Genomic DNA, 17,059 nt, shown 5'->3' with positions numbered 1-17,059 from the left:
AGGAAGGAAGGAAGGAAGGAAGGAAGGAAGGAAGGAAGGAAGGAAGGAAGGAAAGGAATTCTCCTAAATGGAGGCTAGAAGATAACCTGGGTTGGAGTCCCTGGTTGGCCAACCTATACATATGTTGTGAATGAATAAATCATTTACTCTCAAAACCCTGATTTCCTCAGTTGTAAAACAGACAGTTTCCTCCCTGATGAAATCACCAACATGGGCAGGGAAGCCTGTTGGATACAAAAAAGGAGAGGAGGTGTGAAGAATAAAAAGCCCAGACAAGATTTCCTATTTTTTGGCCATAGAACTGTCGACATGGAATCTAAGTTAACAGAACAACTCAGTGGGACAGAAAGAGGAAAAAAGGTGCTAATGCCCTCCAGTGGCTTCTCTTTCAAATTAGCCAGGGCTTGCTTTCTCAGGTCTTTGTGGCTTCCTCTTTTCCAGAGATTTAGGTCATCAGCAGGTTAAGGAGGAATCTACTCTAACTGAGCCACCAATATAAGTCACTCTTGAGGAATTAGGCCAGTCATTGCATTTTAACAAAGAACCTTTCCTTGGACTTGGCACAGTCTGCCCAGGACCATTTGCTAGTAGAACACTGGTTTCTTTTTCTTTCTTTTTTTTCTTAAAGTAAAAACAAAATAAAAAATGAATCCCAGGAAGCAGATTGCTTTTATTTCCCCCTTCCAAGTTTTATTTATTTATTTTTAATATCATTATCATTTCCCAGTCTTTCTCACCTCCTGCCTCATTAGAACTTAACCTGGTAACAAACATTTTTCTTTTTCAAAGCAGATTCTACCCACACAAATTGGCTGTCTGCTGCTGGTGGCCAATAGGATGGAAAGCTGATCCCAGATTTTTCACCAACCAGTTGACAAGGAAGTCAAGATTTGTAGTTTCTTAAGTAGGAAACACTGAAAATTAATTCCACATTAGAGGTGTGGAAGTGGAATCTAGAGACCCCAAACTTGTGGCCTAGTGAGATCGGATGAACCCCAAGTTTTAGAAATAGCTTGTAGGTTGGAGACTCCCAAAGCTTGTGCTTATTTCCTGTTCCCTGAAGGGAATCTCAGGCTAGCAGTTGCAGACTGAATAATGATCCCCAGGAAAAATGCTAAATACCCTTTTATCTTAGGTAGTCTTTCCCTTTAAGGAAGACACACCCGGGCAGGGACCATCCATCTTAAGTAGCCCCTTCCCTTACACCCTAGCCTCTGGCTAGGATTCCTTTCCCAAGCTTGATTGTAAATCCCATCCTCACCAGTATAAGGTCAACCATCTTTCCCAGCCCCTGGATCTTCCCAAATGGTATATAAGTTCCCCAATTTCCTTTGTTCCTTGGAGTAGTCATCTAGTGTCACTCCCAGGGGGTCAGGGAGCAGAGCAAAGCAGAGTTCACTCTGCATAAGGCGCAGCTCTGTTTAGAGGCCTAATCAGCCCTGTTCCCCCTTTCCCTTGATTAAAGAGTGGCTTTATGACTATTTAATAGTTCTGTGGTTTTTCCAAGTTAAAAGAGGCGATCTTTCTATGGTTCATTCACCTAGAGGTTTGTCTAATGACTGGGAAGATTTCCCTCTCTCAGGGGTGGAAGAAATACTTGCTACATATACCAACTTGCCTCTCGCTTCTCAGACTATCTCTCCTGTTTGCTCTGGCATGTCACACTGTGTTGCCCCTGAAGTGACCCAGATGCTCTCACTGTTTCAAAATGTCTGTGAAGCTCTCTCAAATGACCAGAGAACAGAGAGACTGAAGGTCACTTATTATTTGGCTGGGATCTGGAACCACCAGAGGTCAGCCCTGAGTCCTTTGTCTGGGGGAGGGAGATGAATCTTTTTTCAAGGTTGAGTTTTTCAAAGCATTCCAGTTTGAAAGGGCAAAAAAAAAAAAAAGGCAAATGCCACCAGCAAATAAATTCCATGGGACTATTTCCAAATAAGCATGAGATGATATTTTATAAAGAACAAGATGGAAAGTCAGAGGTCTACTGAGTTCTCTCCTCCCTTCTTTCTACAGTATTAGAGAATTGGGGCCTCCCACTTAAACCATCACCAGAACAGCCCAGAGGACAGGCTGGGACAACATGGTGGCCCTTTTCAAAACTGGGTTCTGATTTAACACTCATTATATTGGCAGAGATCAAGGTGTCCCCTAAGCACCAATGCTTTGCTCCAGACCAGCACAGGCTCATCTATAAAATGAGGGGGTTGGTCTAGGTGGCCTTAAGCCCCTTCTAGCTCTAGAACTACCAAGCTGTTCTCCCTAAGGAAAGCAGGGGAGTAAAAGACAAGAAGTTCTAGGGTCTCTGCCTTCCTCAAACCCTAAGCTTCTGATCCCTCAGATTCCTGATTCCTTGGTACTAGTGCTGAGAGAAATGAAGAATTTGTTCAGATCTCAGCACCTCATTTACATTAAAACAGGCAATGGGCAGGTTGTTTCCTCCCTAATCAGTAAGCAAGGTAGGGAATTTCTCCCTTAGAGGCCAAAGAAGAATGGGCTCAACTAAACTGCCATAGGATTGGCCTAGGATTAGTTATGTTTTGTAATACTACATTAGAAAGTCACCACATGGTACAAGTAGTTCATCCTATATATCACCTGGGGGTCAAGGACTTTCACTGGGAGTACCCCTATGTGGATTTCTATGGCTTCTGAAGTAAAGATATTGTGAATTAGTGTTAGGTTTGGAATCAGCAAATTTAGGTTTTCAAACCCTATTTCTGACACATATAATCTGGGTGATCTTGGACAAGTCACTTGACCTATGTGTCTTCTACAATTCCCTAGGCCTTGCCTACTAAGTCAGGGGAATGGAGGGATTTTCCTTCAACACATAAAGAGTGGAAAGAATCAAAAGCCACAGATTTTTACTCAAAAAGTAAAGCCCCCTAAATTGGAAAGCAATTTAATCACCCCACATTCCATAAGCAGAGACAGAGGCAGCTTTAAAGTGGTTGTTGGGTTACAGATAACTGGTCATAGAAAATAGAAGATAACAAATTAACTACTCCCAGGATTGCAAGGACAGACCTTTCATTCCTGGAAAAGCTTTGCTACTTGTGCTTGAAAGCCTCTTAGCATAAAATGGGCCAGAGTGGATTATCCTCTTTCAGCCCTAAGGCTAATAACCTTTGCTGCCCAAAAGAGTAAGCCTAAAACATTAATATTCCTTCTGGTCTCTTTTATACTATAAACTATAATGAAAACTAGGGCCTAGTGTTGAAAAGCACTACTGCTATACTACTAAGAGCAATAAAAATGTTCCTACTTTTCCAACCAGTGATTCTCAAACCCCAAACCCAAGCACAGTGCCTGGAACATAGTGGGCATTTAATGAATGCTTCCTCCCTCAATCCTTCCCTGTCTCCTTCCTTTCTTTCCTTCCATAGTCTATCAACTTTATTTATAATAGAAAACAATCAGAAATAGCCCATATAGCTAATGACTAGAAAATAGTTTATGAATGTAATGGGAATACCCCATAAAGAACAAATAATCTTACTTAAGGAAATAATATGGAAAAACAAATTATTGAAGTAATAATGTACTGTATGGCACAGTGGAGAGAATCTTGGGCATGGAGTCAGGAATACTTGTCTTCCTAAGTTCAAATCTTGTCTCAGACACTTACTAGTTATGACCCTGGGCAAGTCACTTAACTGTGTTTGCCTCAGTTTCCTTATCTGTCAAATGAGCTGGAGAAGGAACTCCAGTATCTTTGCCAAGAAAATCCCAAAAGATGGGGGCAGCTGTGTAGCTCAGTGGTTTGAGAGTCAGGCCTAGAGATGGGAGTCCATAGGTTCAAAACTGGCCTCAGACACTTCCCAGCTGTGTTACCCTGGGCAAGTCACTTGACCCCCATTACCCACCCTTACCACTCTTCCACCTAGGAACCACAGAAGTTAAGGGTTAAAAAAAAAAATTAAAAAAAAAAAAAAAAAGAAAATCCCTTAAAGAGGCCACAAAGAATCAGACACAACTAAAAATGACTCAATAACAACAAAAAGAAGAGGACCAGAATGTACACAAATCTATTCAGACTATAACTTTGTTGGCAGTGAACGACTTGACAAATATATAGGAGAAAATTTAAAAACAAAACCCTCTACAGGTGCTGAAGAATATCTCTGGTTCCCTTCACTGATTTGGTATATGTCATTGTCATTTTCTACATAAATCCAAGGCATTTTCAATAAAAAAAAAAAAGGCTCCTGGAGAGGTAACCTAGGACAGCTTTCATTGGCTCCCCCCACTCCCAAATTCAAAAATTATAGCCCCAGAAACAAATGACAACCCTCCCATAGTTCACCATCATCCTTTAAGGAAAGTTACTATAATCTGATGGAAACAATCCATTAGTTCATTCCTATCCACCAGAAAGGATTTAAGCTTGCTTTCAAGTTTTTTAGGTCTCAAACCAGGCCTCCTATAGCAATCAAGGTGGGGAGGGAAGCAGTGGAGAGGGAAGTTTATTGGGGATAGACAGGCTATTCCTAGAGGCTTTAGAGGCACTGACAGACCAGAGTCAGACAGGCAGTAACTTTTATTGGAATCTCTGTCCCAGATCTCCTATTTAAGGACCATTAACACTGTTATTCTGTCTGAGAGCTCATCTCCCACTCTGAGTTCTCCCCCACTCCCACCCCTTCAAGTCAAAACAAGGTGACAATCTGAATCCAACTTAGCCAAAGTCACAATAGAAAATCAGAAACTTCCATGGGACTAAAGAGATAGATTGGGGAGGGGGACAGAGAGAATTTATTTTCATAGTTTCTTTTTTTTTGTTTTGTTTTGTTTTAATTTTAAACCCTTAACTTTTGTGTATTGACTTATAGTTGGAAGATTGGTAAGGGTAGGCAATGGGGGTCAAGTGACTTGCCCAGGGTCACACAGCTGGGAAGTGTCTGAGGCCGGATTTGAACCTAGGACCTCCCGTCTCTAGGCCTGGCTCCCAATCCACTGAGCTACCCAGCTGCCTCTCTTCATAGTTTCTTGCAATAGGAGACTATCGTGGTTCCAGAAGTTTCTCAAATGAAACCAGCTGCATTTAAGAGACAACTTCTCTACCAATCAAAATTTAAGGAGAAAGGAAAAACGATTTAGTTATCAGGCTTCTGTGAAGCTAGGAGCAAGTCACTTTAGGCTGTAAGAGAATTTCACCTTGCCACCCCTGGAATATCTACCCAAGTCCATTGAAGCTACCTACCATTCTATACAGATGCAAGAAGTTTAGAAGTCAAGAATGCCTTGTTTCCACGTGACAAAAAAAAAAAAAAAATCAAGCTGGGCTCTATTTATCATGGTCTAGAATTAGGGCCATTTTCAAGTACAGGAAGAAGACCTAGATGCAAACTCTACATTATTTGCCCAACCCTGGACAAGTTTCTTTATCTGTGGTCCTTAGTTTCTTTATTGGTAAGGTGGGGGATGGGGAGGAATTGGATAATGATCTTTAAGGTTCCTCCCAGTTCTAACATCTATACTCCTTTGATAGTGGGCCAGCTCTAGATTTTTGCCTTGTTTTTAGTTTCTGACTTGCCAACTTTAGCTATTTTCTAAGAATAGTATTTCCTTACTTTCTGAAAACCAAATATTTAAAATTTGTCTAGTGGAGGGGTATAGCTAGGAAGAGCTCAGGAGGTACAAGGAAACAAGGGTCATGTGGCAGAGTGAAAAAAAACCCTGACTTGGAATTCAAGAGATCTGGGTTTTCATCACAGGATAACAAACTTAAGAGTTGGAAGGAACCTTAGAGGTCATGGAGTCCAATCTTCTCATTTTACAGATGAAAAAATGAAGCCCAGAGATATTATGTGACTTATGTGGCCAGGGTCAGGTAGCTCGTTAAGTGTCTGGAAAGAGCCTGAACACAGTCTATCTAACTCTATTCATTATCACACAATACCTTTCAGAACTAATCCTATTTTTACCACTATCTACCTGTGTAATATTGGGCAAGTCATTTCCTTACCTGACCTCTTCACCTATATAATGGGGACAGTACTACTTGTAACATAAATCATAGCCTGTTGTGAGAATTCCATGATATAAAATCTGTAAAGCCTATTTGGAAGCATTGAAAGGCCATATAAATTTTCTGATGTCATTATTATGCGTAAAATGAGCAGGTTTTGCAAAGAGATGTACCTTTAGCAGTGTACCCCAGAGTTTTCCCGAAGTTAGATGAGCTCCTGAGAACCTGATATGCTGAGAGGCTCCCTTCACACCCTTTAAGAGGGACTCTGGGAGAAAACAGATTGAGAAGGTATCTTCTGTGGCTAGACTGGTTAAAGGATGCCTTCATAAAGGACCATGATCTGATAACCCTTGGTGGGATGGAAAGTACCCGAAGCTAAAAAGGAGGTGTCTTCCCTGAAAAAAAGAGAACAAAAAAGACAAAGGGGAAGCTGAGCACAGCAAAACTTCCTATTCCAAAGTCTGCCAACCCACACAGGAGCAGCAGCAGGGAGAAGAGATGAATAGGATTTCAGGGCTGTCATGGAAACTTTTCCTGCCCTGGGCAATGGCAGCATATGGCAGGTGCCCCCCAAAGTCAATTTCTCCTGCCTCAGGCTGGTTCCAGCCCTCATTCATGTATACTGTCTTCTTTCTAGTCTGAAATGTCTCTTCTCACCCTCTTTTCCTCCATTTACCCTCCTCCTTTGCTCAGCCAGAGTAGCAACAAACTCTGCTTCTTAGCGCCACAAAATGATGCTGAGGGAAGGTTCACGTAGCCCTGCTGAAAATTAACTCTGTTCCACCTCCTGAAAACACTATTCTGAGTCAGCCTCCAACAGCACCAAAGTGTTGCTCATACTGTCAGCTGCAGCATGGTCCAGACTGGGCTTTATAAATGTGGCTTTTATTGGTTGAGAAGCAGCCAAAGAAACGAGGCTCATTTCTTCCTAGGAAGGGGGAAGGAGAGGGGGAAAATGAGGAGACTAAGCTGCTTTTTGGTTTAGAAATACATAATGGCAGCCATATATCCCTAAGCCCAGCTCCTGTCAAATAGGCGTACTCATTAAAGCAAACAAGACTGTGGTCAAGAAATTCCCCATTTTCTCTTAGACAAAGAGGCCAAGTTCTCCCTCTGTGTCAAAGAGATGTGGCTAAAGACCAAAGAAATGGTATCATGAAACAGATGATTTTTGAGAGAAAGCCCATTGCCCATTCTAGAGCTAGGGATTTTATTACTATACTACATTTTGTTGAGTTGTTTCCATTATGTCTGACTCTTCATGATCCATTTAGGGTTTTCCTGGCAAAGATACTGTAGTGGCTTGCCAGTACATTTGATGGATGAGGAAACTGGGGCATAAACAGGTTTAAGTGACTTGCCTAGGGTCACACAGCTAATAATTGTCTAAGGTCAGATTTGAACTTATGAAAACGAGTCTTCTGGACTCCAGGCCTAGTCCTCTATACACTGTACCATCTAGCTGTTACATGTTCAAAGATGTCCCAGATTTCTAGTAACATTTTTGGAGAAATGTAAATCCCACCAGGGAATGTGCCTCTGTAACATGGCAATGCTTACCATAAGGCAAGGAAAAAAATTGACTGAGTTCCTAAAGATATTTAAGAAGAGATTCAAGGATTCCTCCCCACTTCAAGCACTAGCTAGTGTTCCCATTCTCCTCCTACTCTAGGTTTCATGTGAAACCAATTGCTTTATAAGGTCATGTAAGGTGCCTGATTATTAGTGATTAAGTCTGGGAGGGAGGAGTGGAATGATGTGAGGAGAGGAAGGGACCCATCCTCCCTTCCCCTTCCCCTCTAAGGAGAAAGATAATGGGAAAAGAACAGAGAAGAGGTTTCCACTTACTTGCTAGCAAAAGGCAGGCGATGGCTACGATATGCAGCTGCTTTGCAGTCACGCTGTATCGATCCATGAAGAGGTCCAGCAGATAGACGGCCAGGTGTCTGGCTGTGGGGCAGATCTTGCAGTGGTTGCTGAGCACAGAAACTAAGTCGACAAAATACCTTCGGCTTTCAAGGAGTGGGGATTGGGCTTTGTAAACGGGCAGCTTCAGCTCCTGGGGGAACAATGCCAGGGGAGAAGATGAGAATTCTGTTGTGTTTAATGAAAGCACCCAAAAGCTTAATCTGCTGCCTGTTCAAGGGGTGTATCCAGCAGGCTAATGTTTCGTGAATGAATGATGAAGGCCTAGGACCAACAAAGACTTTCTGATTATGATGGCAAATTCCTTATCTATGGTAGGAGGAGGTAGTTAAATGATCACAGAAGGTTTAGAGATTATAGTTTTGGAACTAGAAAAGATGTTAGAGTTTACCTAGTGTGACACCTTTATTTTAGCAGATGAGAGAACTGAGATCCAGAAAGGCTAAGTGACCTTAAACATAGTTTTTGTTTTACTTTTTGGAATTCTAAATTCTTTCCCTCCTCCCATCCTATGGAGAAGGTAGGCAATAACTATTATACATGTGAAATGTGCAAAACACATTTCTATGTTAGCTATGTTAAAAAAGGCAAGAAAAATTAAATGAAAAAAGAGTTTCAATCTGCACTCAGAGCTCATCAGCTCTGTCTCTCTGGAGACAGACAACATTTTTCATCATGAGTGCTGGAAATGGGGTTGGTCATCATGTTGATCAGAGTTGTTAAGTCCTTCAAAGTTGTTTATTCTTACACTACTGTGCTTATTATATAAATTATTCTCCTGGGGGGCAGTTAGGTGGTTCAGTCAAGAGAGAGAGCCAGGCTTGGAGTCAGGAGGTTCTGGGTTCAAATTTGGCCTCAGAAACTTCCTGGTTGTGTAACTGATCAAGTCACTTAACTCCCATTGCTTAGCTGTTACCTCTCTTCTGCCTTGGAACAAATATACAGTATTAATTCTAAGAAGAAAGTAAAGCTTTTTAGAAAAATAACAAATTATTCTTCTGGTTCTGCTCACTTCACTTTGTATGAGTTCAAGCAAGTCTTCCAATGTTTTTTGGAAAACATCCTGTTCCATTTCTTATAGCACAATAATATTTCATCAGGGTCACAACGTGTTCAGCCATTCCCCAACTGATGGGCATCCCTTCAATTTCCAATTCTTTGCCACCACAAAAAGAGTTGCTATAAACATTTTTGTACATATAGGACCTTTTCCCTTTTGGGAGAGACAATATTCTAAAGTGCCCCACACATAATAAGCACTTCATGTTTTCTTCCCTTTTATGTGTTATTTTCCTTCATTAGAATATAAAGCTCCTTGAAGGCAGGATCTTATATTTGTATCTTCTGTACTTGCTACAATGCCTGGAAGGCAGGAAGTATTTAATAAATGCTTGCTGACTGACTTAGAAAACTTGGCGTTCTTTAAGATGGCTCAAATGCCACCTTTTGTATGAGGCCATTCATAGTTCCTTCAACTACTAGTGCCTTTCCCACTTAAGACTTTTAACTTTTGTTATCTTCAAGCTTTGTATCTTGCACACCCATATGCTCTTCCCCCAACTCTCCTTCATGCATTTATTCAATTGTTTCAGTCCTGACTTTATGATTCTTGGCAAAAATACTAGGGTGGCTTGCCATTTCCTTCTCTCCAGCTTATTTCACAGATGAGGAACCCAAGGCAAACAGAGTTAAAAGCCTTGCCTAGTCAAAGAGCTAGTAAGTGTCTGAAATGGATTTGAACTCAGGTCTTCCTGACTCCAAGTCCAGAGCTCTAACCATTGTACCACCTAGATAGCTCATACATGCATATTGTGTGTGTGCAGCATGTATATCATTTACCCCTGTTTAGATTCTCTGGGGCAAAGGCTGTTTTACTGTCTGATTTACTGACTCTATAAGGACTGGGACTGCATCTTATCTAATTCTATCTCCTTCATAACCTAACAACAAGTAAGCTTATTTTTGTTGTGGTAAGAAGGGATATTTATATACACAGACAGAAGCACTGTGGCTGACTCCCTCCAACTCATAACTTACAACAATTAAGTATTATTACAAATGTTTAAAGATAATTAACTGAACCCATACAAAGTCTTTCTTATAATAGCCAGACTAAAATATTTTTATGTATCAAGAAATAAACATAAATATGACATTTATGCCCTGCTATATTATAAGTCTCATGAAATCAGAAGACTAATGTATATAGCAAATGGATTCAAGAGGTTTTAAAATTTATTAGTAAACATTAAGCACTGGGCTACATGTTTACAAAGACAAAACCAAAATAGTCCATGTCTTCTATATTTTACCTACCTAACATGGTGTGCTACATATATTTAGCACTAAATGTCTGTAGAAGTTGAAAGGCCTATTTAAATCTTGAATAAAAACCTGTCCTTCTAATTCCCAATTTATAGGCACCATCATGAAAATTCTGAAACCATATTTCCAATATGAAAGAGATGCTTCTTCTCCCAAGCTTACCCAGAGTCAGAAGGTTAATATTAGAAGGGATATGAGAGTCTTATACCTCTCCTTCCCATTTTACAGATGAAGAAGCAATCCTAGAGAGGTTCCATGACCTGACCAAGGTTATATAGCTAGTAAGCTGGGGCTGGAGCCCAGGTTTTCTGATTTAATATTCACTCAATGTTATTTTCACAATACCACATGGTCTTCCTTATAGAAGGTTATATATTTATTTACCCAAAAAGGAAAAAAAGGTTGGGTCTTCAGAAAAAGAAAAGGAAAAAAGATATCATTTTGATTATTGGTAGGCCAACACTCTGGCCTCTTGGCTTCAAACTCACACACACTCATGAAGCAGAGGGAGGCTTTAATCTTTTTTGTGTCATGGACCCCTTTGGCAGTCTGGTGAAGCAAGTCTAGGGATGTTTGATAATTGGGATTTCAAATGGATAAATTAAAAATACAAGATTTAGGAAGGACACCAATTCTACTGAAATACTGCTTTATCAAAATATTTTTAAAAGCCAAGTTTCCGGGCTTCATTCAGGTTTAAGAACTGCCCTAAGGCCAGTTGGCAGGGTTGGGTTTCCAGGTCCTAACCAAGGCTCATGAAGATGTCACTAGGGCTTTTGCTCTCTAGAGTTTGGGTCTCTCAGGTACTTCTGGACCAAGTTTCCTTGAAAGCTGTTTCAATTCAAACAAATGTCCTTTTTGGCAAAGCTGAATGGATCTGAGACAATAGGGCAGCTCAGCAACCCAGTCAGCCCTTAAAGCAATTACCAGGATTAGAAGGGCATTTAGAAGGCAGCTACTGGCAAGCATAGTAACCAGAAGGGAACAAAGTGACCTAGCAGAGCTTCTCTCCAAAAAAGGCTTACACAGAGTCCCTCAGGGTCACAGGTGGGAGGGAGGCTAGAACGGGTAGGGAGCTTACAGAGGCTTATATATTTTCTATTCCCTGTGCTGGTTAAAACGAGTTTCTTCATTGTATCTGATTATCTTCTGGACACACACTTCTAAGGTGACCTCTGCCCACAAAATGGGTCTCACTGGTCCCTTCTATTGCTAAGATTTCATGGGCAAACTGTCATAGATATCTTTGGAAAGGGATACAATCCCACCTTCTACCTCTGCCCCTGGCAGAACTGTTTTACAGATGAAGGAATGAAAAAGTACTTATTAAAGAGCTTACTAAGAGCAAAGCAAGGGCAGTTAGGTGGCAAGGTGGATAGATCATTGGGTTTGGAATCACGAGGACCATCCTGAATTCAAATCTGGCCTCAGACACTTACTGGCTATGGCAAGTCACTTAACCTCTATTTGTCTCTGTTCCTCATCTGTAAAATGAGCTGGAAACAAAATGGCAAATCAACCACTCCAGTATCTGCCTAGAAAATCTCAAAATGAGGTCATGAAATATTGGACATGACTAAACAACAACAAAAGGGTAAAACCCTGGGCTAAGCTCTGGAGTTACAAATAATAAAATAGAGACAGTCTCTATTTAAGATGCTCACACTCTAATTGGCAGAGACAACACCCCTAGCTGCTGCAAGACTTGGGAAGGAAAGGCAAGAAGTCCTAAGGGTGCAATGGTGAGCAAATGGCAAGGTTCAGGGGTTCTCAAGTTAATTATTTAGCTATCCCACGGATAAGTCTAATCTCAAGAGTAAAGACATTTTGGAACTCACATATAGATAGGAAACTAGAAGGGGATTATTAGATAAAATCAGAGGATAGGGTAGTACGTAATAGTCCATTCAAAGTATCAGGATGCCTGCTCCTGAATTTTGTCACGTACTAGTTTGTGAACCTTAGACAAGTCACTTTTTTTCAGTTATCTTCTCTCTTTCACAAAGATGGAATCCCTTTCTCTTTTTATCTTTCAGGATGGTTGCGTGGATTTCCTCTCTATTCTTCCCCTCCTTAGCAATTTTGGTAGATTATATAAATACAATCATTTTCCCTACAAAGAAGATTCCCAGATCTACATATCCACCTCTAATTTGTCTCTTGAACACCTTCCTGACTTGTAACTCCAGCTGCTTGCCGAACATCTCTACCATCTGGAATGCCACATTTCCACAGTGTATTTCAACAACTCCTCTCCCCAGTGACCTGGATTCAAAATCTTAGGGGCCATTTTTTGTTCATCCCTTCTTTCTCCCTCTCCACAAAATGATTAGTTGCCACATCCTGTCTTTTTTACCTCCACAATATTTCCCAGTCTGTCCCCATGTTTCTATTCTGTTACTACTGAATTCAAGTCTTCATAACTTCTTATTGGGTCTATCACAATAGCCTCCTCCTTCTTCCTTCTCTAATCTATCTTTCACACAGCCAGCAATAAAATCTTCCTAAAAGGCATGAGTCTAGGCATAGCAGAACCCATCTCAAAAATTATCAATGACTCCTCTAGAGAAAAACAATACAAACTTCTTAGCCTGACATTCCAAGGCTCTTGACAATCTGGCCACAACCTAGTTGTGCTGCTTCATTGCACAGTACACTGTTGGAACTCTTTGGGTTTGAGCCTAATGGACTACTGGCTAATTAGAGTGGTACTCTACATACAGGGCATGTAATCCCTTCTTCATTTCTGCTTTCAGATTTACTTTCTTTCAAGGTTTAGGGACCTCCACTCCCTCTATAAAGCCTTCCCAATTCAAGCCCAAAGTACTCTCTCCATCCTCAGATTCTACCAGATCATAAGATCCAAGGCAACTCTTTTGTCCCCTACTCCCACCCTCTACGTGCACCACTAACACTCTCATCTCATGTTCCATTTGATCCTCTCAGTAAAATGAAAGCAGGACTTGTTTTTAGTCCCTTTATCCTTAGCGTCTGGCACAGAGGGGCATAAAGTCACAATGGGTGGAAGGTGAAGTAGATTTCAGTCCGGTGTAAGACAAAACTCCTTACCAATCAGATCTATCCCAAATCAAATGGGTTGTTACCTCAGGAGTGGGTAATGGGAGCTGGAGGAAGTCAGTACATGATGTTGACTGAATCCGTTACAATTTTATGTTTTCTAAACTTCAGTTTGGCTTTCCTGGAATTAAGGCAGTCTTTTTGCTTCCTATCAGGCAATTTTCTCTCTCTTTCTCCCCCCAAAGGCTGTTCCAAACCTCAAGCCTCTCACAATATCCTGTCCTACCTTCAACTAAGGACATTGCCTCATAGTTTTCTGATAAAATCAAGGCCATTTACCTCTTCTCTATATCTCAAAACCCCTTGACAACAGCCTCCATTCACTTTTCCTTTTTTTCTAAACACTATTTAATGAAGTGGTAGATCTTTTTTACTTTCCAAGGCTAAACTAACCTTTAGGTATATACCTTTGATCTCATCTTATCTTATCTTCTCCAGCACACCACTATCCTTATAGCTACCTAGGTGCACAACTTTGGCATTATCCTTTACTTCTCACTCTGCCTCACCCTATTGGATGATCTCCAACTATTCAAACAGATGCCAAATCTTGTCATTTCCAGCTCAACGATTACCTGTGTGGCATCTTCCCCTTCTCTTTACTAACTCATAACCCTTCTCTCTCTCTGTCTCTCTCTCATCTTCAACCTCTCCTTATTTATGATTCCCTCCTGTGGGCTAAACATATTCAAGGCTTCAAAAAATAATTTGTGAGGACAGCTGGGTGGCTCAGTGGATTGAGAACCAGGCCTAGAGATGGGAGGTCCTAGGTTCAAATCTGACCTCAGACACTTCCTAGCTGTGTAACCCTGGGCTAGTCACTTGACCCCCATTACCTAGCTCTTACCACTCTTCTGCCTTAGAACCAACACACAGTATTGATTCTAAGATGGAAGGTAAGGGTTTAATAAAAAAATAATACCCAGCTTCCAATCTTACTTGCTGGCTGTTTTCTCCAGTTACCAAGATCTCTGCCTAGTATAATGGCTTTTCCTTAGCTTCATTATTAAAATCTCTGAAGCAGATGGCACTGGTGACCACCCTCTGCCACTGGGTTCTCATTCCTTTTGGGATTTTGTGTCACTGCTTATGTGGTTCTCCTCATACATTTCTGACTGCTCCTTTTTAGTCTCTTATGCTAAGTCATAACATGTCTCCAAATTGCTAAAGTGTATCCTAAAGATCAGTCTTGGTCCTTATCTTTATTTGACTATTCTTTCTCATTTAATGATGATTTTTCAAATTTATGCATACATCCCTAGATTTTCTCCTGAGCTCCTGCTCTACCTCTGTGGACATTTCATGCTAGATATCTTCTAGGCTTCTCAAACTCAGTATGACCCAAAAGAACTCCTTTCTACCTAAACACATCCCTATTTCTATTAAGGATGCCACCATCTTTGTAATTATCCTTGTCTCCTTAACCAATCAGTTGCTAAATTTTGTCATTTCTAAAACCACAATATCTGTGGCATTCATCTCTTCTTTATTCTTACAACCATCACCCTGAATGAGGACCTAAAATAATGCAACACCTTCCCAATGGGTCTACCTACCTCAGTTTTCTCCCTTCTCCATATAGCTTTTAAAATGCCTTTTTTCCCTTCCTTCCTTCCTTCCTTCCTTCCTTCCTTCCTTCCTTCCTTCCTTCCTTCCTTCCTTCCTTCCTTCCTTCCTTCCTTCCTTCCTCCTTCCCTCCCTCCCTCCCATACCTTCTGTCAGAATAGATACAATGAATAGGTTCCAAGGCAGAAGAGTGGTAAGGGCAATTGGAGTTAAGTTCCTTGCCCAGGGTTATGCAGCTAGAAAATATCTGAGGCTAGATTTGAATTCAAGTCTTCCCAAGACTCTAGGCCTGGTTTTCTATCCACTGAGCCATCAACTTGCCCCCAAAGTGATTTTTCTTAAAGCACAGTTCTTTTTTTTTTTTTTAAACCATACCTTCATCTTGGAATCAATACTGTGTATTGGTTCCAAGGCAGCAGAAGTGGTAAGGGCTAGGCAATGGGGGTTAAGTGACTTGCCAGGGTTATACAGCTAGGAAGTGTCTGAGGCCAAATCTGAACCCAGGACCTCCCATCTCTAGGCCTGGCTCTCAGTCCACTGAGTTACCTAGCTGCCCCCTCTTAAAGCACAATTCTGACCATTTCACTCTCCTACTCCATTGGCATCCTCTTACCTCTAGAACCAATTATAAATTTCTCTATTTAGCCCTGGAAGTCCTTCATAACCTAGTTGTCCAGACTTGTATTCATGCACTTTATGGACCAACAAAAGTGACTTCCTGACCCCTATATATGCAATCAATCAACAAGCATTTCTTAAGTATTTATAAATGTATATATTTAGGTGCTAAAAAATGAAACAATGCCATTTCCTCTTCCCTGGGAATCTCCAGTTTTCTTTAAAATTCAGTTCAAGTACTACCTACATGAAACCCTCCAGTATTTAAATGCTTCTCCCCCATTACCTTATATAAATGTAGTTGTCTTCTTCAATAGAATGTTGGAGGCTTGATGTCAGGGACATTTTCCATTTTGTCTATTCTGAATCTCCACTATCTATCAAAATGTCTGGCACAGTAGGGGTTTAATAAATTTTTATTGATTGGGCTCCCTATCACTTTTTGGTGAAAGTTGAATGTCATAAAAGAGATTCTTGTATGGCTTGGCCTTGACTACTTCTGAGGTCTTTTCTGTGATTCAACCTAAACCTCAGTTTTTTCATTTGTACAATGAGAGCATGTATTAGATAAGTGGTTCTCAATGCTATTCCCAGTAGTTGGGGATAAGTACCCTTTATGGGGTCCTCAAGAACAGTACTATTTTCATAATAAGATATTTACCACTTAAAGTATTCCTCCCTTTTCCAACTATGTATCTTTGTGAGCCTGAAATATCCTAATATACTTTAAAACAACATATCACAACATCTTTAAGACATTAAAGAGATTTGTGAAAATATGTAAAACCATGCCACTAATTAATGCCAACACCTATATTTTTCATAAAACTTTTGTTGTTAACATGTAATGGGTTTCTCATAATCATTAAATTAATAACTATTTCAAGATATTTGTTAGTTTTAATACTGAATACGGTAAACATCAACAGATATAACCCATGCTAATAAAATGTTTTTTGGTGTCCTCAGTAATTTTTTAAGAGCATTAATGAGTCCTGAGTCCAAAAAATTTGAGAACCAATGTACCAAGAAAATCCTGTACTGAAGAGTTATTATCAAGATCCAATAGAAATCTTTGCTTTGAAAATCAATTTGTTCCTTGTCAAATGACCTATGGTGAACACTGGCAGCCTAAATGTTCCTCATTCGGGGTCAAACTCTAAATCAAATTTGTCTCTTCCATTTCTTATATGTTCATCACAATGGTCTCTTTTAGCTCTTCCTTTCCTGGCTCCCAGAACCAAGGCATCTCTAGACACCCAAAAGGATAGCTGCCATAAGCAGGTAAAAGTGTTTATTTTCCTCATGAACACAGAAGTAAATAGAGAAGATTTTGAAAGAAGATAGGCTTTTTACATGGACAATGTCTATTCTAGATGGAAGCATGGTGTAGTGGAGAGATCTGGATGTAGAATCTTAAGACCTGAGCTCTTTTTCAGCTGGCCTCAGCTTCCTCACTATAAAATGAGGCAGTCCCCTTCTACCTTTATTTTAATTTTTTAAAAACTCTTACCTTCTCCCTTAGAATCGATACTACATATTGGTTCCAAGACAGAAAAGTGATAAGGA

General features: G+C 40.4%; 1 protein-coding gene across 1 annotated transcript in view; it reads right to left on the bottom strand.

Annotated features, from left to right (window-relative positions):
* Window positions 1-17,059, bottom strand: part of CCNJL (cyclin J like) — a 50,043-nt gene that overhangs the window by 11,835 nt on the left and 21,149 nt on the right. Inside the window, exon 2 of the mRNA XM_044661738.1 lies at window positions 7,826-8,036. Within this exon, the coding sequence (XP_044517673.1) occupies window positions 7,826-8,036 (211 nt within the window). The remainder of the gene's footprint in view (window positions 1-7,825; window positions 8,037-17,059) is intronic.

This window comes from Gracilinanus agilis, chromosome 2, assembly GCF_016433145.1.
Source record: "Gracilinanus agilis isolate LMUSP501 chromosome 2, AgileGrace, whole genome shotgun sequence".
Taxonomy (NCBI): domain Eukaryota; kingdom Metazoa; phylum Chordata; class Mammalia; order Didelphimorphia; family Didelphidae; genus Gracilinanus; species Gracilinanus agilis.
Note: the sequence above shows the minus strand (reverse complement) of the source record. Positions and strands in the feature narration are given on the sequence as shown.